The sequence below is a fragment of the Salvelinus fontinalis genome, chromosome 19 (genome assembly GCF_029448725.1).
Source record: "Salvelinus fontinalis isolate EN_2023a chromosome 19, ASM2944872v1, whole genome shotgun sequence".
Taxonomy (NCBI): domain Eukaryota; kingdom Metazoa; phylum Chordata; class Actinopteri; order Salmoniformes; family Salmonidae; genus Salvelinus; species Salvelinus fontinalis.
Window position 1 is genome coordinate 48,173,694 of NC_074683.1, and position 27,634 is coordinate 48,201,327.

General features: G+C 41.8%; 1 protein-coding gene and 1 pseudogene across 1 annotated transcript; both read right to left on the bottom strand.

Annotated features, from left to right (window-relative positions):
• Positions 1-3,266: 3,266 nt before the first annotated feature.
• il17d (interleukin 17d) lies at positions 3,267-4,539 on the bottom strand. The gene is made up of 2 exons (XM_055871846.1): positions 4,013-4,539; positions 3,267-3,927 (listed from the first exon to the last, which is right to left on the bottom strand). Exons 1-2 carry the CDS (start codon positions 4,309-4,311, stop codon positions 3,606-3,608), a joined length of 621 nt encoding a protein of 206 aa, XP_055727821.1. The 5' UTR covers positions 4,312-4,539; the 3' UTR covers positions 3,267-3,605.
• A 437-nt stretch (positions 4,540-4,976) lies between these two features.
• LOC129816882 (intraflagellar transport protein 88 homolog) lies at positions 4,977-22,393 on the bottom strand (annotated as a pseudogene).
• Positions 22,394-27,634: the final 5,241 nt, after the last annotated feature.

The window sequence follows — 27,634 nt, forward strand, 5'->3', positions numbered from 1 at the left end:
ATAACATAACTTATTTAGCAGGTGAAACCCCGAGGACAAACCAGAATTCTTTCTTTTTTGAGGTCATTGTCTTTTCAATGAGTTTTCATTGGGAAAACAGATTTCTAAGCAACTTGCTTGCAGTTCCTACGGCTTCCACTGGATGTCAACAGTCGTGAGAAATAGGTTGAGGTTATTCCTTTGTGTAATGAAGAAATACGGCCATCTTGAAGTCGAGGCACTCCTGGTGTCCTAGACATGCGTTTCAATCAAACAGAAGGCATGCTGCATATCGTTTTAATCCTGTATTGGACACATATCACCCCGTCTTCAATTTTATCGATTATTAATGTTAAAAAATACCTAAAGTTGTATTACATAAGTAGTTTGACATTTTTTGGCAAAGTTTACCTTTGATATATTTTGTCGTCATGTTTGAGCAAGTTGGAACCGGTGTTTTTCTGGATCAAACGCGCCAAATAAATAGACATTTTGGACATATATCGACGGAATTAATCGAACAAAAGGACCATTTGTGATGTTTATGGGACATATTGGAGTGTGCAATTGAGATTGCGTCATCTGTGAATCTGTTGGGGCGCTATGCGAATTGGAGTGGGTCTAGGGTTTCCGGGATTAAGGAGAAATGTTGATGTGAGCCATGACCAGCCTTTAAAAGCACTTCATGGCTACCGACGTGAGTGATATGAGGCGGTAGTCATTTAGGCAGGTTACCTTCGCTTTCTTGGGCACAGGGACAATGGTGGTCTGCTTGAAACATGTAGGTATTACAGATAGGTATTACAGACTCGGTCAGGGAGAGGTTGCAAATGTCAGTGAAGACACTTGCCGTATGCTCTGAGTACACGTCCTGGTAATCCGTCTGGCCCTGTGGCCTTGTGAATGTTGACCTGTTTAAAGGTCTTGCTCACATCGGCTATGGAGAGCGTGATCACACAGTCGCCCAGAACAGCTGGTGCTCTCATGCATGCTTCAATGTCTGAGGGGGGGTAGTACGTCTGCCAGCCTGTCTGGTAGACTTGCATCACTGGGAAGCTCACGGCTGGGTTTCCCTTTGTTATCCGTAATAGTTTGCAAGTCCTGCCACACCCGATTAGCGTTGGAGCCGGTGTAGTAAGATTCGAACTTAGTTCTGTATAACGCTTTGCCTGTTTGATGGTTCCTCTGCGGGCATAGCGGGATTCCTTATAAGCGTCCGGATTAGTGTCCCGCTCCTTGCAAGCGGCAGCTCTAACCTTTATCTTGAAGAGGATGTTGCCTGTAATCCATGGCTTCTGGATGGGATATGTACAGTAGGTACGGTCACTGTGGGGATGACGTTGTCGATGCAGTTATTGATGAAGCCGGTGACTGAGGTGGTATACTCCTCAATACCATTGGATGAATCCCAGAGAATATTCCAGTCTGTGCTAACAAAAACTTTCTGTAGTGTAGCATCCACGTCATCACTGGTACTTCCTGCATTAGTTTTTTGGCTTTAAAGCAGGAAGCAGGCGGATAGAATTATGGTCAGATTTGCCAAATGGAGGGCGAGGGAGAGCTTTGTATGCTTCTGTGTGTGGCATAAAGGTGGTCTAGTTTTTTGTCCTCTGGTTGCACATGTGACATGCTGGTAGAAATGATATAAAACAGATTTAAGTTTGTCTGCATTAAAGTCCCCGTCGCTAGGAGCGACACTTCACGTCCCGGACCTGCTGTTTTCGAACCTCTCTCTCTCTACCGCACTTGCTGTCTCTAACTCTGAATGCTCTGCTATGAAAAGCCAACTGACATTTACTCCTGAGTTACTGATCTGTTGCACCCTCTACAACCCTACTGGTCATCTATGAACGTTTGAACATCTTGAAGAACAATCTGGCCTTAATGCATGTACTCTTATAATCTCTACCTGGCACAGCCAGAATAGGACTGGCCACCCCTCAGAGCCTGGTTGCTCTCTAGGTTTGTTCCTGGTTTTCTAGGGAGTTTTTCCTAGCCACCGTGCTTCGTTGTTTGGGGTTTTAGGCTGGGTTTCTGAATAGCACTTTGTGACATCTGCTGATGTAAAAAGGGCTTTATAAATACATTTGATTAATTGATTGATATTGTTGATAATTTTAACTTGTCTCTTTTATGATAGGCCTAGTAGGAGGATAGGTTATTGGCCATTTAGTTTTAAACCTCGCATGAAGGGTCAAGGTTTTTCCGCCCCGCACGGATCATTTATTTCTTAATAAGCTTAAACTTTATTAAAGTTGTCATTCAATGTTTCTATAGGCTATTAATGTTATTAGTTCCATGGCTACCTTGTGTTTTTAGGCTATTCAAACAATGTTTTGAGATGGATTCTTTATTCATCGTTTTATCAGGAGAAAGCCATGCAGCCAAAAGTCATACAAAGCCTATCAAATGGAGAGAGAAGGGAATATAGCCTATGTTTTTTTTAAACCACTAGACACAATATAGTTAGTAATAGGTTTAGGCTATGAGGCCCATGCATCCGCTCTGTCTTGACTACATTCCTCTCTTGCGTTCTGTATATAACATATTTATTGAAATAGGAATAGGAAAATTACTCGAGTGCTGCCCTGCTGTGCACTGCTGACTCTATTTTTTACTGCGATGCGCCAGTAAAGATCAAATAGGCTAAACCATCATCTGTTACATCACTATGTCGTCACCATCGACAATGGCTGTCAATCATCGTCGATAGACGATACTATCGTAATATCGGCCAACCCTACTGGTAAGGCATTCCGGATTATAGATTTGCCTTTGGTGACGGGAAAAGTTTCTCAAATAGGTAAACCAGAGGACTGGTAAACATGTTTCGTGGTACAGAATGTCGTCTTCAGTGACGGGAGATCTCTGTACAGATCTAATGGAGCAAAGAGGCTTTCCAATTGATACCTTATTTCTTAGCTCAATCGTCTGGTACGTTGTCAAGGAGGGCGGGCAGGTATGTTGCGAAGCAGAGTATCACTGGTTCGAATCCAGTATGGGACAGTGGAGGAAGCTAACCTGTTAGCAGCACATTGACCGCAATTACGCATGCTAACATTGTAATGTCATATTCCAGGATAGCTTGTCTGAGCGCACTCCTGTCCCGAGACAACCCTTTGTTTATAAATGTCCTTACTGGCGTGATGTCTGGCATTCATCCATCCCACAGAACTGACTTGACTGATGTTGTCTGTGACTGTCGCAAGGAAGGCCAACTTGTTGGGCAATGTCCATTGCCTGTCAGACTTCCAACGTTTCATTTTGGGGACCATGATAACAAAGACTTGGGAGATGGTTTTTAATGATTTCGTATCCCTTATGACAGAATTATGAAGTGAATAATGGTATTCATGTATGCTTGACCTCAGTGTAAATAATATTTCATACACTCACACAGAAAATAAAAACTGTTATGAAGGCCTGGAAACATGCTTAGATGATTATGAAATATAATTCCATTCACCAGCAGGTGGCAGTGTGTGTCTAGAGTTAAATTACTGCTCAAAAGCTGCTGCTGCTGCTAGGTACACCGTGTTGTGTTATACAGCCAACCATACATTTTCATACATATTCATACATATTATACAGCCCTTTATTCTATTGCCTTGCTTTCCATGGATGTTTTATATGTTCTTGTCGTTGGAGCTGAGCTCGTCAGCTTTTGTGTGTTCTCTCTCCAGGCTCTGGTTGCTGCTCTGCGCATCCCTATCCTTCTCCAGTAGGGGAACACAGGTGCACCCCACGGCCACAGATACGTAGCTCTCTGTGTATGAGTGGCGCCCCCCAACGCAGGACCCTGTGCGTCGCAGGATGACGGAGGGCATGTACACAGGGGTGCTGCGGTACTGGTCGCTCTCCTGACCAAACGGTCCTATCAGACAGCCTTTACACAAGCAATATGCCTCGGGTATGAACCTGGGATACCTGGCGGGGTCGTGGGAGATCCTGTTGAAGGAGAACCATAGATAATTATATTGACCCATTCATAATTACTGTGGCCCTCTTGACATTTAGACCCAGGTATTCCTACCTGTATGCCCAGGGAGACAGGCTGAGAAGGTTGACGGGGATCCGAGACTTCCTGTCGGGGACAGTGCGTCCCGCTGATGGGCAGGTGAGATTCTTCCGCTCCAATGGTGCAAGCTGCAGAGTGTGGTGGAACGCACTCAGGACGCCCACCGAAAGCCGCCCAAACATTTGCTCGAGGATTTCTTCCGGTAAGTCCAAACACTGCCGACCCCGGGTGGACTTCTTGGACACTTTGGCTACCGATGCCATATCGCATAACAGCACCAGAAGCAAACACACGAAAGATACTCCACCAAACATCGTTGCGCACTTCTGTTGGACACGAAATAGTAAACTTTTACTGCAAAAATAAAATGTATTGTCGGGCTATACAGCATCGGTGTAGAACCCCTTATATAGTTTTTGACGTCTGCGAAAACTTCAGTCTGTTGTCGGGTCCTCCCATGTAATTCTTGTTGCGCAGATGGAAACATTGCACTGCGCTCTGAGTCACTCGAATGGTTGCCGAACTGCAGGTACTCATCCAGCTATTTTCCACTCTGAAATATTTTCGGGGTAGAATGTTGAACAGATTGGCTGGCACGGAGAGCCGTAATAGGAAATGTTCGGTTGATTATCACAAGCATGTATCCACCTGCGCTCGGGAAAGGTTCATACTTTCAACTTTCCGTATCTACAATGCAATATTTTAAAGGTGGAGTTGTGTTGTATAATGCGGAGTGCCTGGATACAGCCCTTAAATGTGCTATATTGCCCATAGACCCCAGAGGTGCCTTATTGCAATTATAAACTGGTTCCCAACATAACTAGAATAGTAAAAATAAATGTTTTGTCAAATCCGTGGTATACAATCTGATATACCACAGCTTTCAGAAAATCAGCATTCAGGGCTCGAACAACCTGGTTTATAATTAATATTTTCAACATCCAAACCCATGCATCCAAAATTAACAAGAGCAACAATGTATGGTGACACTTTTTTTATTATCTGAAAATAGACAAATCAGATGCATATATGCACTTCTTTGCCTCAGTCAGAACACAAAAAGCCAGGGAAGACTTGCGAATTACAACAAATAGTGCTTTGCAATATAAACATATTTTATAAAGTATACATTTAAATGAAGAGCCTCTAAACTGGGTTAAAACTATATTACTGTCCTGAGGTTACCATAGAGTTAATAACAATGGATTTTCCCAGAAAGTTTCCAGGTGATAAAATGCATCCAGGCTAGCATATGGGAAAATAATCATCTCAGTTTGCACCACTCTGGTGGAATGGGATGTATAGATTCTTTGAACTTGTTGTTCACAAATAACCTTATGATCCGGATCCATGCTATAGTAGCGGGTCCAAGATCCAGGACCAGAGTACCAGGTATTGTAATGCGTCAGCGCGAGTCGCATGGAACCTTTTTGCCCATTGTAAACAAGCTACCTAGCTAGCTCACTAACATCATGTAAAATGTGCGGCTTGCTAATCGCACCCTGAAACTGTTATTTTCAAGTCTTGTGAAAGCGAAACATATTCTGTAGGATTCTCACAAACGCTCCAGGAAACTGAACCAGTGTACCGAATTTCATATGTGAAAACACCCTTACTGTCAAGGAGGGGAGGAGGAAATCAGGGGAACTTGGAACTGGCTACTCCGGTAGTAGGTCGTCTCCCAACTCTTCATCAGCAAAGTCGTCATCCTCTATGTGCTTCTTGGATGCAGTCTTTGGTGGATCCACATAGGAGGCATCTACACGCACACAAACACATTCAGTTACTATTGATCATCATATTGCACACATGATCACTCGCCATATGTGGCAACTGTGTACCACACTCCCTGCAGATACTGTGGGGTGTCCACAGTGACACCCACATTAGAACTCCACTGTAAGTGAAATGTATAAACTATCGTAGCAGCACAGACTAAAAATATTGTAAGGGGAACACAAGACCAATCCCCTGAAAATCAATGTTAGGAAAGAGAGGGTAAGTTACTTCATGAAGGTGACAGCTGTGTTAGTGCTGACAGAGAGGTAGAGTGTGTGGTCTATGGTCCACTGCCTATAGACAGATTGATGGTATACTGCTTCTCTCTATATAAGTCTGTCTGTTTAGTCTGGGCCTCTGTAATGCTTCTGTCCACAAGGTGTTAAGATGGATCAGGGGCCTAATGTGAAAATGATGGCAGAGAGGAAAGAGTTGGAACACCATTGAAAGACTGCGGTAGAGTTGTACAATGGAAGACAAAAAACCTACACTGCACATCTTCACTGTTGAAGGTGGAGGGAGGCAGTGTGTATGTCTCACTGGCTGCTGACCTCGTAGGGTTCGTTGGTGCCAGGCAGTGCCTTCATCTTTGCGCTCAGCCTTGGCGCTGGTGCCATGGCTGCGGTGCCCACTGTCTGAGAAAATGACACAGGATGAACCTGCTTGCCTACTGTTGGAACTGGCCCCTTCATTACCCTGTAACTGCATGGATCACATTTAGCAATGATTGTTACACTCTGTTAGAGAGGGATAAACAATGAGAGGCTGTTGAATACCACATGCTTCTCTTTCCTCTGTGTGTGTTTGAGAGAAAGAAGGAGGGAGAGGGAATGTGTGGCAGCTCTAGGCTCAGATGATAGGTCCGTATGGCGGTCCAGAAAAGTGGGGGACAGGCAAGAGACACTCACATCTGGCAACCAGGTAGTCATGGAAACAACTCCAACCACAAAAACAGGAAGAGGAGGAGGCCCAATATTCCGTTGGGCCTCACAATCCTCAAATCACAGCCTTTCAAAGGCCCCACTCACCAAAAAAATGCAGTGAGATTTCTAGTGGAAAAGCAACCCCTTTTTCTGCCTCAAAACTGAGAAAAAATGTATTGCACATACCATGAGTGTCTAGCTATGTATTTCCCTGTCAAAGGGTCAGCTGTCAACTGTTGGTGTGATCAGACCTCCCTGCGCAAGAAGAGGGCAGCTTACACATTTAGATCAAAGGGCACCATTGATTTGGAAGTGTCTGAGAAGTGCTTTTAAACCATACTGGATCCTCAGTTAGAGTAGTCATAAGTAGATGACTTTGCTGAAGTAAAATAACCGTAATAACCCCAGTTTCTAAATAACGACCACTCCAAAATGTGCATGTATAAGCACTATGTATTCCGAGTTAGTAGTCAAGAGGGTCAAAAGAGGGGAAACTCTTAGGGGTGTATGCAAGAAGGGAGGTTCTCTCAAATATCTGAGAGTATTTTCAGGTCTCTCTTTGCAATGTGATCAGTGCAAACATTCTCTTGAGGTGGCGAGTTACAGGAGGGAGTCATTCCTGGCATACATAGCTAACAGCAGCCTGCTAGAAGATTTCTTGGACGCTGTGAATTGGGAATGTAGAGCTAGACTGTAGTTCAGTCATTGAAATTGAGAATTCAAATGTTTGTGTTTCTTTTTCTAACATACTGGAAAACGTTTATTCCTTTACTTTTACCTAAACAGTTACTTTATACCTTAACACTTTCACCTGGCTTAGTGTATTTGACAAACGACAAAAAAATGATGTAGTCAGATTACTTTCATGAGAAATGGCGTAAAGTAATGCGTGACTTTTTCAAATTGGGTAGCATTATTACAGTTACTTTGTCAAACAACGCGTGCGTTACTTTCAGAATCATATCTCTACCGGGCGTGTTTCCATGATCCAATCTCGACTTGTTTCCTCATTTAGCTCTCGGGGGAGCAGGGAAAGGGTGTTTGGAGAAATGTCATGACAGCTGCTGTCCATAGAAATGTATAGGAGGGTGCACCTCTGATCTTTGCCATTGATCGCTTCTGTGATAGCAAAGCCCACAGAGGGCTTCCCCCATCTAGTGGCAAATGTGCCTTCTATACATCTCTATGAGTCCGTGTACATGCAGTCTATAACCAGAACTGGCTGCTCGAGAGAGATTTTGAATGAAAAGATAGGAAATCTGTACAGATGTTTGGCTTACAGTATATATGGCTAATTATGTAGCCCGTGAGATAGTCTACAAGTTCTGCGCTATCACAGGAAAGCAGTGCACCAGATGAAAGACATTGATGCTCAAACCTGAGTTAGTAAGTAGCCTGTTTGGTAGAGCGCGCAGCTCACCATGCTCCCTCCAGCAGTCAAACAAACAGATATTTTTCATAAAAGTAACACAAATAAATAATGCCTTAAATGTAACGACTAATAACTTTAAAGTAACTAATCCCAACACAGCAGAGGACTGTGTTTAGGCCCGGGATGAGAGAGAGAACAGATCCAGAAGAAAAACGTGGAAAGAGAAAAGGAAGACAGAAGAATGACAGGGAAGAACAAGGATAGTTTAAAGGATCAAGCTAGAGCAGCATGAAGCGAGCACAAAGGGAATTTAAAATGACAGTTGGAGAGTAAACAGTGTGGTGTGTCTTTGTGTAAAGGGTTAGCACACTGTTTGTGTGATCTAATGAGGATCCTAATAAAACACCAAATACCAGACCAATCTGCCACACAAACAAAGTGTACCACTGTCCTGCTCATCTGCTTTGTTATCCATCTCTGAAGTGCCATAAGAGAATAAAAAAGAGTAAATGACTGAAAGACTAAGCTTGTGTAAACATTTGTACAGGCCACTTCACTACCGAGTGCTGATGGAGGATTAGCTGTGTTTTTTAAAAACATGGAATATGGCATGATAATTATTGCTTCAACACTGAAAACATCAGCAAGTATACTGCATACTGTAGAACTAAGCCATTACTATTATAACATAAAAGGGCAGAGCATATCTAGTGTAGGAAACCACAATAACTAGTCTGGTCATGGACAAATTTCAGAGATTCTTTGGGCAAGTAGTATGTAGTCAATCAAAGGCCTTTGACCCTTTATGTGCCAATGACGGTTTCGTAGTAATAATTGTTTTCACATGGTCAAGCCAGAATAACAATGTTGTTTTAACTTGTTCTAGTTAGTACAGAAAAGTGACAGCAGTTGGAACAGCTGGATTAAAAGTATTGGAAAGGGGCACATACTGTATCTACACAGAGAAGACTTGTACCGATGGCCTTCTTAGGTGGGGTGCGGACCGGGTCAGAAGTACCCCTTGTCGAAACACACCCAGGTACAGCAGTGGGGCAAAGAGCAATTATAAAAGGTTAATTGAATAGGTAGGAAAGGGTTACTATCAGAAGAGAAAGTCCGGGTCAGAGATGTAATGGAAATGTATTGGGTTAGGATTAGCGACAGTGGGATTAGACAGATAAACATCATGTCATACTGAAAGTCTGAAACAGCTCTTTTTCTATTACTATCTAATGTCTATTCGTACCAATGGCCTTCTTAGGCGGGGTGCGGACAGGGTTCGGGGTGCCCACTTTCAAGACAGCAGTGAAGAGAAAATAGATCATTGGTGAAATGAATTTTTATGATTGAATACTATCCATATATAACTAAACAGGGTTGGAGATGTGTGTAGACATATGGAGGTGTTTAGGGTCCTGTTAGAGCCGGGTCAATCACCACTGCTGGCGCTGCCCTCTCTCCGGGCCCCTCTAGCACTGCCCTCCCGTGGCAACTTAACCCGCTAGTGTAGAGAGAAAGAGATGTCTCTGTTCAAATCCACCATCAACCAAAACAACAACACAGACACTCTCTGATTTATCCAACTGTTTGTTGGTTTCTATAGTGAAAACAAAGAGACTTGCAGAGAGCAAAAACAGCCACAGACATCATGTCAGCAAAGCTTGGGCCAGTTAACAACAGAGCAGGAATGAGAGATTCGCTCCTTAGAAGGACCGTTCTGATCCAAGAAAATCTCAGTGCTGATTTAGGAGCAGATGGTTCTGATTCAGTGAGCTGTCGGTATTCTCTGTCTGGTTTCCATAGGAAAGACACAGTGAAGCCAAAGTCTCTAGTGCCTCCAAATGGTGTTGTGTCACTGTCAGTAGCCTTAGACAAGAGTGTAGTTAGTAAGTAGAGTACCTGATCTCCTTCATATTCTCCACCTTCTTCAGTTTGGTGGCGTAGTCCTGGACCTCTTTCAGACCCATGTCTGTGCACAGCCTCACCAGAAAACACAGGCCTGTAGGGGGACATGGGAAAAACACACACCCATAGAGATGTCAGCATCAATACATAATTGTTTATAAACCATTACATTAGAGAAGTAATGCTGAGAGGGCAAGAAGGGATTGGGTGGATTACATTCAATGTTTTCCAGGAATTTCCGGTGGATGTCTTTGTAAGTCTCCATGGCTTTCTGGTAGTTTCCTGAGGATGAAGGAACAAGGAGCAGCAGTGTTCAAGTTATTGCACATGTAATTATTTCTATCTCGGTAAGGGTGATAACAAATTCATTCTGACAAAATGTTTTATTTACATAATAACTCACTTTGACGTGGATGATAAACTCACCATTTCTCCTGTAGCAGCTGGTCACCATAAACTGCCACTTCACTTTTTATTTATTTATTTATTTAACCAGGTAGGCTAGTTGAAAACAAGTTCTCATTTGCAACTGCGACCTGGCCAAGATAAAGCATAGCAGTGTGAACAGACAACAACACAGAGTTACACATGGAGTAAACAATAAACAAGTCAATAACATAGTAGGGGAAAAAAGAGAATCTATATACAATGTGTGCAAAAGGCATGAGAAGGTAGGCAATAAATAGGCCATAGGAGCGAATAATTACAATCTGGCAGATTAACACTGGGGTGATAAATCATCAGATGATCATGTGCAAATAGAGATACTGGTGTGCAAAAGAGCAGAAAAGTAAATAAATGAAAACAGTATGGGGATGAGGTAGGTAAATTGGGTGGGCTATATACCGATGGACTATGTACAGCTGCAGCGATCGGTTAGCTGCTCAGATAGCAGATGTTTAAAGTTGTTGAGGGAGATAAAAGTCTCCAACTTCAGAGATTTTTGCAATTCGTTCCAGTCGCAGGCAGCAGAGAACTGGAAGGAAAGGCGGCCAAATGAGGTTTTGGCTTTATGGATGATCAGTGAGATACACCTGCTGGAGCGCGTGCTACGGGTGGGTGTTGCCATCGTGACCAGTGAACTGAGATAAGGCGGCGCTTTACCTAGCATAGCCTTGTAGATGACCTGGAGCCAGTGGGTCTGACGACGAACATGCAGCGAGGGCCAGCCGACTAGAGCATACAGGTCGCAGTGGTGGGTGGTATAAGGTGCTTTAGTAACAAAACGGATGGCACTGTGATAAACTGCATCCAGTTTGCTGAGTAGAGTATTGGAAGCTATTTTGTAGATGACATCGCCGAAGTCGAGGATCGGTAGGATAGTCAGTTTTACTAGGGTAAGTTTGGCGGCGTGAGTGAAGGAGGCTTTGTTGCGAAATAGAAACAGCAATATTATAGTGAGATGAGGACTACAGACTTACTGGATTAGTGTGGCTCAAAGTACTGGAGTCTAAGGCCTAAGACTTGAGTTCGCATGAAACGACTTGACAAGTTATCAATACTGCAGGGGCATGATACAACATTACTTTGTCCCCAAGCTACTGGGCAGATATGCCAGAATAGAGGCACAACAAACAAAGCATATCACTTGTTACATTATGATGTACAAACTCAAGACACATACACAGCAATATTATAGTGAGATGAGGACTACAGACTTACTGGATTAGTGTGGCTCAAAGTACTGGACGGCTTTCTCACAGAACTGAGTGTCAATGTAGTAGGCCCCCAGCCACTCAATAACGTCAATGTTGGAGGGGGAATACCTCAAGGATTGAACAAGAACAAAGACCATGGAGACAGTTCAGATTTCACCCAAAGTCTTCATGCGACTGATTTTTGTAATCAACTACAGTAGTTCCTACAATTTAGACTTGTGAATCAAAATAATATACAGATACATTGTGATAAGCATTGAAACTTAGAAGTATATCATGATTATCTGATGATAGAAAATCCCAGTACTGCGTTGAGAGAGATTGACCTCGTAGTAGTACTGGAAGGCCTTAGACTGTCTCCCTCGCTGTCTTAGAGCTCTCCCAGTTCGGCCATCACCTGGGGGTCTGTGGGTGTCACACGAATCAGCTGCATCAGCCACTCTATGGTCTGATGGGGGTCCTCCAACATCTCAAAGCTGAGCTGCAGTCAAGGATCACATATACGCAAAACATGTAGCCCTCTATATATTATACTAACGCTCTAAGTTGTAGACAAGCGCTCCTTAAATAACATTGTTTTTAGGCAACGCTCAAAGACCCAGTATTCTGTGAGGATACAGATTGGCTAGCTGCCACATGACCTGAGCGCTGTTCCTCAGAATGGCTTTGAGCTTCAGGAAACAGTCTAGAGACTCCTCCAGACGCCCCAGATGCTTACAGGTCAGACCTGAGGAAAAAGCACATTCTGTGAGAAAAGGAAGACTACGGCGCAAGATTGATAATAGCATATTAAACAGATCCCTGAGCTCCCAATGATCTTGCTGAGTCCTGACTGTTTTATTTACCCAGGTTATATACAGTAGGGCCTCAGTGCAGGACAAGTCGTTCCGGAGAGCCTCCTTTTAGAACTCTGTAGCCTTCTCATAGTCCTTCTTCACAAACACTGTATCGTCCTTGTTGATGAGCGCCGCTGGGTTGTAGCGGTCGGTCGTCATGGCCAGGTCAGTATAGCGGTCAGCCTGGTCATAGTCCTTCTTGTGATGGGTCAGAGGTAATCTCACCAAGAGATCTACATATGCCATACAGTTCAAGGAAGTACGCTAATGATGATTGAATATAGGAGTATTTCCCTAATATGACTATATAATATCGATAATCAGAATGAGAGGGTCTTACCAGGAAGTTGAGGAAGGAGAGCTTAGTGGCTGCAGCACTCTTCACTCTGCTGTCTTTCTTCTCAAACGTCTTCAGAGTCTCCTCAGCCTGTAGAAGGAACCCAATCACTTAGCATCACTATACCATTTACACAGTCATATAGCATACAAACACACACCTCACAACATATGACAAGGACATTACACATACAAACAAATGAGTATAACACATACCTTGAGCTTAAGAGTCATGGAGAAAAGGAAAACAAACAAAATGGAGGGAGTGAAGAGGAGAAAAGCTGTGGTGAAACAGCTGAAGGGAGAAACTGATACATAGACAGAAAATACAACGTACACACATACAGACAGGATGGAGTGAAAAACATGCAATTTCCTTCATGTGGTACAAGGGAAGACGGTGACACACACCAACCTGGTTGAAGTCCCTCTGTCTCAGGTAGGTGATGGCTTTGGTGATCTCTAGGTCGTTATACTGGAAACTCTTCACCATGTTCACACATCTACAGAAACAACCACACAGAGTATTGCCATTACTGTACCAAGGGGACGCCAGCCCACATTTACCCTGTATTGCTCTCTAGTGTTGAGGTTTGGAAAAACACTAGTCAAATCCAGCAGCGAATGTTGGGGAGATGAGCTTGGCTCATGTCATGATGAATTTCTCAGCCAGGGCTTTCCTGCAGTCAAGAGAACAGATTCCAGCGGCCAAATACAATGGCTGAAACATTTCATACAGATGAACAGTGATGTTTTGTATAATGTATAAATAAGACTGTTATCGTTCTCTCTCCATTTGGTGAAGCTTGTCGTTCTTGATGGCTTCAATCACCAAGTTGGCATGGGTGTCATCCTGAAAACAAAACTAACGTAGATGACTTGAGAAGCATAACATGCAGTAAGTCGTACTACAATAAAGCCTAGAACTTTCCATGTGCTGAAGCGTGCAGACTGGACTGATAGTGTAGTGTACCCTTCACTGTGCTGACTATGTTCAGTTTGAGAATAGAATAGAAGTGCTCACGTTGGGTGGGATGTACTTGTCGATCCCCCAGAAGACACAGATGAGCTTCGGAAAAGCCTTCTTCATCCTTTCTATGTCTCCAATGGCGTGGTAACACACAGGATCAAGTTAAAGCTGTTGGGGCTCTCGCTCAGAGCGTCAGAGTACTTGCCCATGGGGATGAAGACCACATTGATGTTCTGCATGATCTTTATCCTTCTGCTTGAAGTAGATGTTGGTCATGTTCACTTTTAACCTTCCTGGAAAGAAAGTAAAAAATAGTTTTCTGACAAACAGGTGTTTGGCCCAGTAATGCTCATCAGTGCTGGTCTGTCATTTCAGTGGCTAATCTAAAATATGACATCCTTCTCCCACCCTCCTGCATTACTGAACATCTTGTTCTTTACGATGATCTGGTAAGTGTTCAGGGCCTCTGCGTACATGTCATTATTAGTGTATTGAGTCTCCAAGATAATAAAATACCTAAATATCAACTCTGATCCCTGTGATCAGACCAAAATTTACCTTAAAATACATTGTGTCTCACAAGCATGTGAGGTCCAGGTGATGTGGACTGATTAGTATTTCTATTGGCAGTTGTTATTGTACTCACAGAGCAGGTAAGGTCCAGGTTGATGTGGTCTGCATTGCCTGATTGCTCCCTCTGTCTCGCCAATGCTCTGTCCTTCCACCCTGCCTCTATCTAGGGCAGGGGTTCAAAAACTTTTTTGGCCCATGACCCCATTTTAATACCTGAAAATTCTCGTGACCCCAACCATGTGGAAAAATAATTATGTAATTAACAGCCAATGATTACTTTTTTAAATTGGGGCCATGGCAATCAATTGCAAAACATTCTAACAGTATTTCTGATTGTATTCTCAACTCACCATCATATACTTTTAATTTGGGGCTATGACAATAAATTGCAAATTAGTCTGACAATTTCTCTTATCTCACCACCACTAATGAGATGGGTGTCCTTGATGCATATCGCGTTGGAGCTTCTCGAAGTACGGGGGGCATCTCTCCTGTCACATCCAACCTTGGTCAATATTGTTTTTTAATACAGATGAGAGCACTGAATCAGCGTACCATGAGTTGTAATGCTCGGAGGGAGACAGCACCGTATTTCCCTTGAATCGGGAACCAAAACTCCTCAATAGTGGCACGTGAATGCGTTGTCTGCAGCATTCGGTCAGCTCGAGCAGCTGATCTACTTAATTTACCGGCATGTCAACTGAGCCAGGATCACAGTCAAACAGATTTTGCTGATTCGGTGACTCATCTATAGAATTATTTTGTATTTCCGCTGCATGCTTGCGTTCAGTTCTCCAAATATATCTGTTAGATAGGCAAGGAGACACATTTTATTTTCATTACACAGAAAGTGTAAGTCTGTTTAATTATTTATTTTTTAAATGGTATCCATTGCGAATGACAACAGTTTCTCTCTCAATTCGAAAAATCTTTCCAACACTCCCCCTCGATAACCACCAAGCCTCGGTATGAAATAGAACATTGTCATGATTTGATAGTTTTGCGAACAGGCGTGTGCGATTTAGTTTACAACCGCACTTACCTGTACTGCATATTTCCGAGTTCTGCGCTCAGCTCTTCTGCCGCCAGTTGCTCTCGGGGTATCTATTATAGCTCAGTGGGTGTATCATACAATGCGTTCACATGGCAGAGGGAGACACATTCATAACTAGAGTGCAGAGGCCTGCCCGCCGTCCGGTGATAGATGGAGCCCCATCTGTGCAGAAGCCCACCATTCGATCCCATGGAATCTGTTTTTCGTCAATATAGCCACGAATCCCTTGTACTGTTTCATGCTTGAGAATCTTGAGACAGAACAATATGTCCTTGTGAATAGCATCCCCCGACATGTAGCGGACATAAGTCGATGCGTCTCGGCCCTCACAGCTAACGTTAATTTAGAGGGCATAAGGTGAGGAGTTTGAGTCCATCAGTCAAGAGTTTCCTCCTGACTTCTAGCTATAGCATCAATTCTTAGTTTCACAGTGTTATCTGACAAAGGTATTGATGTGAGTTTCTGTGCCTCTGCCTCTCCACACATTGTTTTCACCATATCAGTCTCTGCAATAGCGTGTGGTTTTATAGCGTACTGGGCTTAGCCATTCACTGTGGGAATGAATCAAGTCCAACCATCAAGTGCGACCATTTCCCTGATCTAAGTGTGCTCTCTGGTTTTTACTTTTAGATTTTAATTTATATTTTTAAGGTTAACCGCATTTAAAAGATTTTGAGAGACAAAGATGATATTATATATTTTTTTTTACGAGGATTTTGGAAATTCTCAAATGGGGTCGTGACCCCTGGTTTGGGAACCGCTGATCTAGGGACTGTAATAACAATGGTAGAAATAACGATGTTAGAGGTAAAGCATTACACATTCCTGAGTCTGTGATGTCTCTAAATCATTCTGTACAGATATGAGGCAGGGGTACACTGACCAACTGTAGGACTCCACAGCTGTGCGCCAGGCAACTCTCCTCTATCAGGTCATTCACCTTCTTCAGGACCTTCGCCTTCTTATCTGGCCTGAAAACAACATGGCCGTCAATATACCTCAATCATGCTAACCATCATTATACCTTCATCATCCTACAGAATCACAGGAGAAATCCTGAGAATCGCATATTGAAATGAGGGTCAGCAGCAGAGACAGAAACAAACACTTACGTATCTTCACTTTTTCCCTCCAACAGAGAAGCTGGTCCTTTGGACTGACCCAGTGGGTCAAATGCAGAACCTGAAAATATAAGAAACAGGTTTTGATATTACGTTCTATTATTTTATTTTATTTTACCAGGTAAGTTGACTGAGAACACGTTCTCATTTGCAGCAACGACCTGGGGAATAGTTACAGGGGAGAGGAGGGGGATGAATGAGCCAATTGTAAACTGGGGATTATTAGGTGACCATGATGGTTTGAGGGCCAGATTGGGAATTTAGCCAGGACACCGGGGTTAACACCCCTACTCTTACGATAAGTGCCATGGGATCTTTAACGACCTCAGAGAGTCAGGACACCCGTTTAACGTCCCATCCGAAAGACGCCACCCTACACAGGTCAGTGTCCCCAATCACTGACCTGGGGCATTGGGATATTTTTTTTTTTTAGACCAGAGGAAGAGTGCCTCCTACTGGCCCTCCAACACCACTTCCAGCAGCATCTGGTCTCCCATCCAGGGACTGACCAGGACCAACCCTGCTTAGCTTCAGAAGCAAGCCAGCAGTGGTATGCAGGGTGGTATGCTGCTGGCGATACTATACTTGTGGTCTCCAATAAACTAGTGAATGTGACCAACACACAGCACTCTCCCTCCCTGGTAAACTCCCCTCTGGTCATGGCTGAAGAGTAGCCTGCTGCTCTGACTGCAGTCATACTGTAGGCCTAGCTGTACCGGAATAAAGTTCCTTGTTAGTCGTCTTATCCCACAGTCTGTTGACTGACACTACGATACCAGTGTTACATGTGTCTGTTCACGAGATATTAGAATCCACCCACTGAGGACAGACGTCAATTCAACATCTATTCCACGTTAGTTCAACGTCATAGAAATGAGATGTAAATGAAGTTGATTCAACCAGTGTGTGCCCAGTGGGCAGTAGGAAAACTAGAGGAACTGAATACTGATGCTCACACCTGTACAGCTCCAGTCATGGGTCTGCCCATAGGTGAGGCCATTTGCATCCTAGACTGCAAGTCACAGCATTAAAGACAGATTTACAAATTAGAACATGCATTTATGCAATAGTGCGTGGTTTAAAAAAAAAAGATAAAACCCCATCAACTCATTACTAAATAATCAGATACTTTTTACAGACAAGGTATTTTCTCTAAAAACATATTTAAAATCATGGCTTTATGTGTTCAGGTGTTTGCTATATAACCCTGTCTCAACACTTAGCTAACATTTAACCTCACATCACCTCACTTGCTGGCAAGTATACCATGACCCGAGTTCTCACCTTCAGAAGCCCGCTCTCACTGCCAAACCTTGTTCTTGAAATCTCAAAACATGCTCAAATGCAATAAAATACTCTATATCTTCTAAATTGATATTGGCTCTATGTGCCTTCTTTTCATTAATCTGTGAACAATTTGATTGCATCCCATACTTAGAATCACAGTACCAAAATTCAATCTTAAACCTACTTTATAGTCTACCCATCACTGAAACATTGATTTACAATCAACATGCTGCAACAAGTAAACCAAATCTTACACAATCCATACTTACTCCAAAAGAGGTTCCCAAAGCCTGTCCTCCAATGGCAATGCCAGGAAACTTGGCAGTCATCTTAGAAAATAAACACAAATAATGTAGAACTCAATTCAGTTTTTATTGCCATTAGCACATTGCTTTAATTATGCCATATCTCGACTAACTGTAAATTACACTGTTATAACATGGGGCCTTCTCCCATGGCTGGCCTGACTGCTTGCTGAAAACCAGCATCATTGTCAAGCTCCTGTTAAACACAAGATATGAACTCAACAATACTATAATTCATCATAAATTCAGTATGAAACAAGAGTGAAGATGAGGCAGTACTCTAATTCAAAGACACGAGGCTTGCTAAAACTAACTCCGAATCAAATGTTTGATTGTTTGTTGTAGCCCGAGTATAGGTCATCTTCTTCGTCAGCAGCAAGATGCACATGCTCCATCTCCTCTGCGAATCTGTCAGGCTATGTGAAGGAGGGCAACAAAATAAGTTTTAGATTTGATGCATTGCATCTAAGGGATTTGCGTCAATTCAAATCTGGTATCAGGACAACATGTGATTCAGAGTCACCGAATATACTTTAAGTATTTTTATTAAACTCAAGCGATAAATGGTAAATGCAATTTTTGTATATACGGGTTCTCTGTATCACCTCTGTATCACCTCGCAGGATAGAACAGAGAACTGGCAGGATGTAAGTAAACAGCTGTTCTTATACGGTGATAGACATAGTTCCAACCCGTCACAGTAGAGGCTGAGCGTGGTTTAAACTTTGCTCAGCCTATCGCTGGCGCTCAGACTGGTCCCAGTCTCTTGGAGCTCCTTGGTGTCCGGCGCTGTTGCTGTGTAGATTACGCTCCCACACCCCAGAGACTGAGGTCAGACAGCTCTGTAACATTGTTTGAGCCACTTGCACCTGCATAGAAAGCACACTGTTCTCGCTCAAGGCTAACCACAGCTTCCCAGCGCACTTATCTGGGGCTAACTGTTACTTCCAGCACACACACACAGACACCCAGGCACCTAGGCCAACAGTTGCTAATATTCAATCACGTGATGTAGTATTGGGTTATAGTGCAATAAACACAGATCCTCACACATCAAAGCACACTGACTGACTGACAGACAGTAGCTATAAAGAATCAGAATGGCATTGACTCACAAGGCAAACTATAGTAGTTAGCCTAGCTACTATGGCAGTTCATCAGATCAACCAGTTGGCCAGCTAGCTAGCTCATTAACTAGCTCATTAAATAAGTTAAATTACGAATAGATACTGACTACTTACAGTTAAGACTTAAATGAAATGGAAAAGATGTCTTGATACTTTCTTCGCTAACCAGATAAAACAATATATATTAAAAGGTATTGCTGCGGTAAATTGTTGGTTTAGTAGTCTATACTGTAATCAGTTGCAATACCAAGTTCGCATCTTACATCATGCTTCCTTTTTTTTTTTGCCTTCAAGTTGACTATTTTTCAAAAACGGAATCTATGGCATTATTTAGGATGCTTAACCTTTACTTAACACCCATCCCGGATCCGGGAGCATCCTCATCAGTAAAAGCTGACTAGCATAGCCTAGCATAGCGCCACAAGTAAATAATAGCATATAAATATCATGAAATCACAAGTCCAATACAGCAAATGAAAGATAAACATCTTGTGAATCGAGCCATCATTTCCGATTTTTAAAATGTTTTACAGCGAAAACACAATATGTATTTCTATTAGCTAACCACAATTGCCAAAGACTCAACCGCATATTTTCACCATTATTCTACCGCATAGGTACCTATCACAAAACCGACCAAATAGAGATATAATTAGTCACTAACCAAGAAACAACTTCATCAGATGACAGTCTTATAACATGTTATACAATAAATGTATGTTTTGTTCGAAAATGTGCATATTTGAGGTATAAATCATAGTTTTACATTGCAGCTACCATCAAAAATATCACCAAAGCAGCCAGAATAATTACAGAGAGCAACGTGAAATACATAAATACTCGTCATAAAACATTTATGAAAAATACATGGTGTACAGCAAATGAAAGATAAACATCTTGTGAATCCAGCCAATATTTCCGATTTTTTTAAGTGTTTTACAGCGAAAACACAATATAGCATTATATTAGCTTACCACAATAGCCAAACACACAACCGCATTTATTCACCGCATAGATAGCATTCGCAAAAACCAGCAAAAGATATAAAATTAATCACTAACCTTGACCAACTTCATCAGATGACAGTCTTATAACATCAGGTTATACAATACACTTATGTTTTGTTCGAAAATGTGCATATTTAGAGCTGCAAACCGTGGTTATACATTGTGAATATGTAGCATCGATTCACCAGAATGTCCGGAGCTATTTTGGACACTCACCTAATCTGACCAAAGAACTCATCATAAACTTTACATAAAAATACTTGCTGTATGGCAAATGAAAGATACACTGGTTCTTAATGCAACCGCCGTATTAGATTTTTAAAAATAACTTTACCATAACAAACAGCTTGCGTTATTGCGAGACAGCGCCCGCCAAAACGGCAGAGAATAGGAATCAACATTTTCCACAGAAATACGAAATAACATCATAAATTGTTCTTACTTTTGCTGAGCTTCCATCAGAATCTTGTACAAGGAGTCCTAGGTCCAGAATAAATCGTTGTTTGGTTTTAGAATGTCCTTTTCTCCTGTCGAATTAGCAACCTTAGCTAGCCATGTGGCGCGAACATGCCCATCTTCTCTTGACGCAAAGAACGGAAAATTCCAAAAGTCACAATAAACGTTGAATAAACTGATACAACTCGGTTGAAAAAAACTACTTTATGACGTTATCACATGTATCAAATAAAATCAGAGCCGGAGATATCCGCCGTGTATACCGAACGCTTTTCAGAAGCCAATGTCGACGTACTTCGCGCGCCAGAGAAGACAAAGAAATTTCCAGACCTGTCACTCCAAAAGCTCTTGTTCGGCCTCAGATCAAGCTAGACACCCCATTCCACCTTCCACTGCCTGTTGACATCTAGTGGAAGGCGTATGAAGTGCATGCATATCGATAAAAATTAGGCAATTGAATAGGCAGGCCCTGGAACAGAGCATCGTTTTCAGATTTTTCACTTCCTGTATGGAAGTTTTCTGCAAAATGAGTTCTGTTTTACTCACAGATATAATTCAAACAGTTTTAGAAACTTGAGAGTGTTTTCTATCCAATAGTAATAATAATATGCATATTGTACGATCAAGAATAGAGTACGAGGCATTTTAATTTGGGCACGATTTTTTCCAAAGTGAAAACAGCGCCCCCCCTATTGACAAGACAGAAGCTTATACTAAATAAAACAATGTGCAATGTAATTAGATAAGAGCACTCAATTCCCTTGCTAGGATACAATAGAGTACCACAGTATGAGTCATAATACCCATAAAACCTAGTGGTCAAACAGGGAAATTGTTCCAATCGTTTTTCCACTATAAAGTTTTCCCCATAGGGGATTTTAGAAACACTTAAAATAAGGCATGTGTTTCGTGGAGGCTTACAGACCTCAGCAAAACTACAAATTCCTGCAGGAAGCTACCCGCACGTCATCTCTAGCCGACACTGTCAGCTACCGTTCACCAGCGCGATCAGAGACCTGTGTTCAATCTATTAAAAACTTCTTACATCCCCTTTCTCTGTTTTAGCTAGCCACTGACTACATTTTAGCTAGCTAGTTAGCGGAGCAGTAGATCAAAACATAATTTTGTTTTACTTAGCCTAGATAATTGTTTGAACAGTATGTCGACGTTGGTGTCTATTTCAGACCTTATGGTATTTTTCAAGGTTAAGTGCGTTATTAAAAGGGGATAAGACCACCATAAGTCTGGCCATGTGCAGCTATAGTAAGGGGAAACTTACCAGTTTGCCCAGGGCCAGCATGAGGGATAAAATGTATCCTTTGTCGGTGAGTGTAGCTATCAAGTTAAGTTTGAGCATCTTAGCAATAAAATGTGTTCTATACAACTTGTCAACATTTTACAAGGATAAAGAGCCACTTAATCAATTATACAATCATTAACCAGATTACCTCGGATACCAGACTTCGATGAGTGATACCTGGCCGAAGACCACAACCCTCTGTACCGAGAGCCCACAGAGGAGGATCTTCAATGGCTACGGAACCGTCCCCGGGGCAGGTTTGTGGAATGGCATGTCTCCTTGAACCTTAGATAGAACAGCTACTCTCCCTGTCATCCCTGTCTGTACCGGACATTGCTGAAAAACATGGGCAGCTGGGGCATGCAGGCATCCTGGCTGGCATGGTATCAACCCCAACTGGCCCACCATGAGGAGAGGGAGGTTGATGGTCAGCAATTATGGAGAAGCGGTTAGGGCCAAGTGCGTTACCAGTTGCTACTAAAAAGAGTCCTCAGATCACAGTTGTTGGATGGGGTGTTGTCTGTAAAGTGGGGCACAGATAACGAATTACTATTTCAAAAACCCAACATTAGCATGAATTGAACAAGAAGTACAACATTACAAATATTTTCTGTGATGTGAGATAACTTGTTCTCTGTAATATCATATAGCTTAAGAATTGTGACATTATGTACTTTAGAGGAAAATAGGCAGGTTTCTCATATGGAGAAAGATAGCTGCCAAAAGTTTGAATGTACGTATCATTAGGATCGTACGTAAAAATATGAATGAACATTTACACATTCAAGTCTTACTTTGTCTCCCTTTACTCGGTCACATTTATTTTTTATACATACAAACTTTTGTCAGTAATGTGGCATCTTCAAAGGACATGAACCGAACGTAGCTAGTCAATCAAGCAACTCTAGCCCAGACATTAGTTTCATAGCCAAAATAAAAGTCTAGAGCTTGTTTTAGAACTGCATTCAATAACGACGTTACACCAGTAGATGGCGTAGTCTAGGCTTGGGCCTTCAGCAAATGACTTGTGTGAGAATGATAAAGCGCCTTGTCTAGAATAACCACCTGAGCTGCAAAATAGAAAGTAAATATGATGTAGGCTAGGCCTATTATGCTATCTAAATATGCCATGCTGTGTGTGTTATTTAATGGCCATAATTGCATAATTTATTTTTATAGCTGCGTGGGGCTACTGTGGTGATCATGTAACATAATGAAACACACTTTTCCAGTATTTGGGAGAACGGACTGTAAGCCTTTTGACTGTTGTATTAGTGAATTCCACTCTGTATCTAGGCTTGTTATAGCCATTTGATTGCACAACCCCATCACGCAGAAGCTACAGTTGCTTGCAAGAGTATTCACCCCCCTTGGTATTTTTCCTATTTTGTTGCCTTACAACCTGGAATTAAAATAGATTTGTTAGGGGTTTGTATCATTTGATTTACACAACATGCCTACCACTTTGAAGATGCAAAATATTTTTTATTGTGAAACAAACAAGAAATAAGACAAAAAAAAACAGAAAACTATTCACCCCCCCAAAGTCAATACTTTGTAGAGCCACCTTTGGCAGCAATTACAGCTGCAAGTCTTTTGGGTTATGTCTCTATAAGCTTGGCATATCTAGCCACTGGGATTTTTGCCCATTCTTCAAGGAAAAACTGCTCCAGATCCTTTAAGTTGGATGGGTTCCGCTGGTGTACAGCAATCTTTAAGTCATACCACAGATTCTCAATTGGATTGAGGCCTGGGCTTTGACTAGGCCATTCCAAGACATTTAAATGTTTCCCCTTAAACCACTCGAGTGTTGCTTTATCAGTATGCTTAGGGTCATTGTCCTGCTGGAAGGTGAACCTCTGTCCCAGTCTCAAATCTTTGGAAGACTGAAACAGGTTTCAATCAAGAATTTCCTTGTATTTAGCGCCATCCATCATTCCTTCAATTCTGACCAGTTTCCCAGTCCCTGCCGATGAAAAACATCCCCACAGCATGATGCTGCCACCACCGTGCTTCACTGTGGGGATGTTGTTCTCGGGGTGATGAGAAGTGTTGGGTTTGCGCCAGTCATAGCGTTTTCCTTGATGGCCAAAAAGCTACATTTGAGTCTTATCTGACCAGAGTACCTTCTTTCATATGTTTGGGGAGTCTCCCACATGCCTTTTGACAAACATCAAACATGTTTGCTTATTTTTTTCTTTAAGCAATGTTTTTTATCTGGCCACTCTTCCATAAAGCCCAGCTCTGTGGAGTGTACGGCTTAAAGTGGTCCTATGGACAGATACTCCAATCTCTGCTGTGGAGCTTTGCAGTTGCTTCAGGGTTATCTTTGGTCTCTTTGTTGCCTCTCTGATTAATGCCCTCCTTGCCTGGCCCGTGAGTTTTGGTGGGCGGCCCTCTCTTGGCAGGTTTGTTGTGGTGCCATATTCTTTCAATTTTTAATAATGGATTTAATGGGGCTCCGTGGGATGTTCAAAGTTTCTGATCTTTTTTTATAACCCAACCCTGATCTGTACTTCTCCACAACTTTGTATCTGACCTGTTTGGAGAGCTCCTTGGTTTTCATGGTGCTGCTTGCTTGGTGGTGCCTCTTGCTTTGTGGTGTTGCAGACTCTGGGGCCTTTCAGAACAGGTGTATATATACTGAGATCATGTGACACTTAGACTTCTGAAGGTAATTGGTTGCACCAGATCTTATTTAGGGGCTTCATAGCAAGGGGGGTGAATACATATGCACGCACCACATTTCCTTTTTTGTAATTTTTTGAAACAAGTAATTTTTTTTCATTTCACTTCACCAATTTTGATCATTTTGTGTATGTCCATTACATGAAATCCAAATAAAAATCAATTTAAATGACAGGTTGTAATGCAACAAAATAGGAAAAATGCCAAGGGGGATGAATACTTTTGCAAGGCACTGTATATCCATATCAATAAATGAGACAAAACAAAATATTGATTAAGTCTTGGCTATAATTTGTCCTGAGTGAAATAGCCAAGGGGTACCAAATGTTCAAGACTATCTATAGTTTATTCCTGTTGCCAGATCTGTTTTCCCGATCAGCCACTGCACATGCTTCTTCAACTATTTTGTTTAACATTTATTTAGAGGATATATTTAGAGGCCTGTGAGCTAGGGTCTCTTTTTAAAGGGAGCCCTATAATAAAAACAGTTATAAAACACAAATAGAGTTCTACAATTACTCTGCAAGACACCAGTACCTAAAATGATAGCCTAAATTGCAATGCCTATAAATTGAAAGCCTATATTTTATTTGAATAGGACTAAATTAAACATTGAATTATTAAAGTTATAGGCTAAAGAACTTTGGAGAATTTAGATAATTTTGAATACACATATGGATAAGACTGTTCTATTCTCTTTGACTTAGTTCCTATTGCAACTCAGACAAATGACTGAATGGATGACATACTGACTGACTAAATTGAATGAAGGATGAATTAAATGTTCAAATATGTTGGAATGATGAGTTGCACATATCATGCATGCTCTGCACTTTATTTGGCTAGTACGCAAATAGGCCTACATTAGGGTATAATGACTTTATGGCTGCATGCCTCCAGAAGGGCATCTTCTGAGGCTGAGGGATGCTTTTCCAAATGCACATGGTGCTGTTGTGCTGCATTGAGATCACAAGCTCTTCAACTGGGCAGCAGTGTCACGATGGAGGGAATAGCCTGTACGGAGACTACCTAAAATCACTGCAACAGAGTTATTGTAAAGTGTGGGAATACGTTTATGCCAGACTTAGCCTTCGTTTAACCTCTCTTGTTCATTTCAAAGTCCATATATTCATGACCTGATTCATATAAATCATGTCAAATTATTTTAAATTCATATTAAAGTGGCAAAGACTCCAGTGGTCACACATAATTCATAGATTCACCAAACATCTGTTATTATTCTGTTTCATTATTCCTGGTAGATACTACTGGTTATGATTCATTATTCCAGGTAGATACTACTGGTTATGATTCATTATTCCTGGTAGATACTACAGGTTATGTTTCATTATTCCTGGTAGATACTACTGGTTATGATTGCAGACAGAGCCCAGAGAATGGGATGGTGCAATATTGAATTAGTCATATTTTTATATGGTGCGTGCATGGGGACGTCCACGTCATCCAGAGATATACCCAGCCTGTAGAGATACACCTAGCGGACTGAAACTTCACTTCACATAATACAGCTAGTGCTATCTAGACTCGCGGTGGCAAACTAAACTGAGGAGCAATAGAGAATGGAGACTTTTAACTTGAAAATGTGCAGGATACCTTTTTCTGGTTTCCCTTAATTCTGTTTTTTTAATACTGTGTTATCTTCTTATGGGCAGGTGGGATGGTAGCGTCCCATCTGGCCAACATCTGGTGAAATTGCAGAGCGCGAAATTCAAACTACAGAATTATAAATATTTAACTTTCATAAAATCACAAGTGTAATTCATCAAAATAAGGCTTAACTTCTTGTTAATCCAGCCGCTGTGTCAGATTTCAAAAAGGCTTTACGGCGAAAGCACACGATGTGATTATCTGAGGACAGCGCCCCGCATACAAAAGCATGAAAAACATTTCAACCAGGCAGGTGCGCCACAAAAGTCAGAAATAGCGATATAATAAATGCCTTACCTTTGATCTTCTTCTGTTGGCACTCCAAAAGGTCCCAGATACATCACAAATGGTCCTTTTGTTCGATAATGTCTTTCTTTATATCCATAAAAACTCAGTTTAGCTGGCGCGCTTCAGTCAATAATCCACCCAGTTTCCCTCTATCAAAATGCATACAAAATTAATCCCAAACGTTACTAATAAACATTTCCAAACAAGTCAAACAACATTGAAAATCAAACCTTAGGTACCCCAAAAAATAAATAAACTATAACATTTAAGACGGAGAATCGTTATTGTCTTTACCGGAGAAAAATACCAAAGAACGCACTCTCTTCCACGCGCTTGGAAACACTACTAACACTAACAGACATACAGTTTTAGAAACGTTAGAGTGTTTTCTATCCAAATCTACCAATTATATGCATATCCTAGCTTCTGGGCCTGAGTAACAGACAGTTTACTTTGGGCACGCTTTTCATCCGGACGTGAAAATACTGCCCCCTACCCAAGAGAGGTTATGCTTGTTCACATAGCACTCCTCACAGTCCTTTTGGTGTACGTTTTCTTTGTTGTTTAGATGAAACTGCCAAAACTCTGAAAGTTATTATTGTACATCAGAATTGCAATACAAGATATGTTCAAGCCTAAAATGTTAGTCCATAATTGTAACATGGTGTTTGTATGTTCACTGATTACATTTCACGTTTACGTTTCATGTTTCACACATGGCTTTTCTTATTATCCTAACATTTTACTTATGGATTTTCTTACAACCCTAACGATGCGTACGTTCAACCTTTTGGCAGGTATCTCGCTCCATATTCTTGACTCTTCCCTGACTTTCAGAAGGGATTGCTTGACGATTAGTTTAGCAACCGCTTGACGCAGCATGACAACGTGAACGCGATTGGTCGACAGCCTTCTGGGTGGGGCGCTATATGTTCCTCCATTCATTGGCGAATGGGATTCCCATCTCCTCTTTTATCTAATATC

What these genes read in the sequence shown, in the direction of transcription:
- il17d (XM_055871846.1), bottom strand. Translation starts at nt 4,311, where the DNA reads ATGTTTGGTGGAGTATCTTTCGTGTGTTTGCTTCTGGTGCTGTTATGC. An exon ending in CTGTCTCCCTGGGCATACAG is followed by an intron (nt 3,928 to 4,012) that starts GTAGGAATACCT and finishes CTCCTTCAACAG; the next exon opens with GATCTCCCACGACCCCGCCA.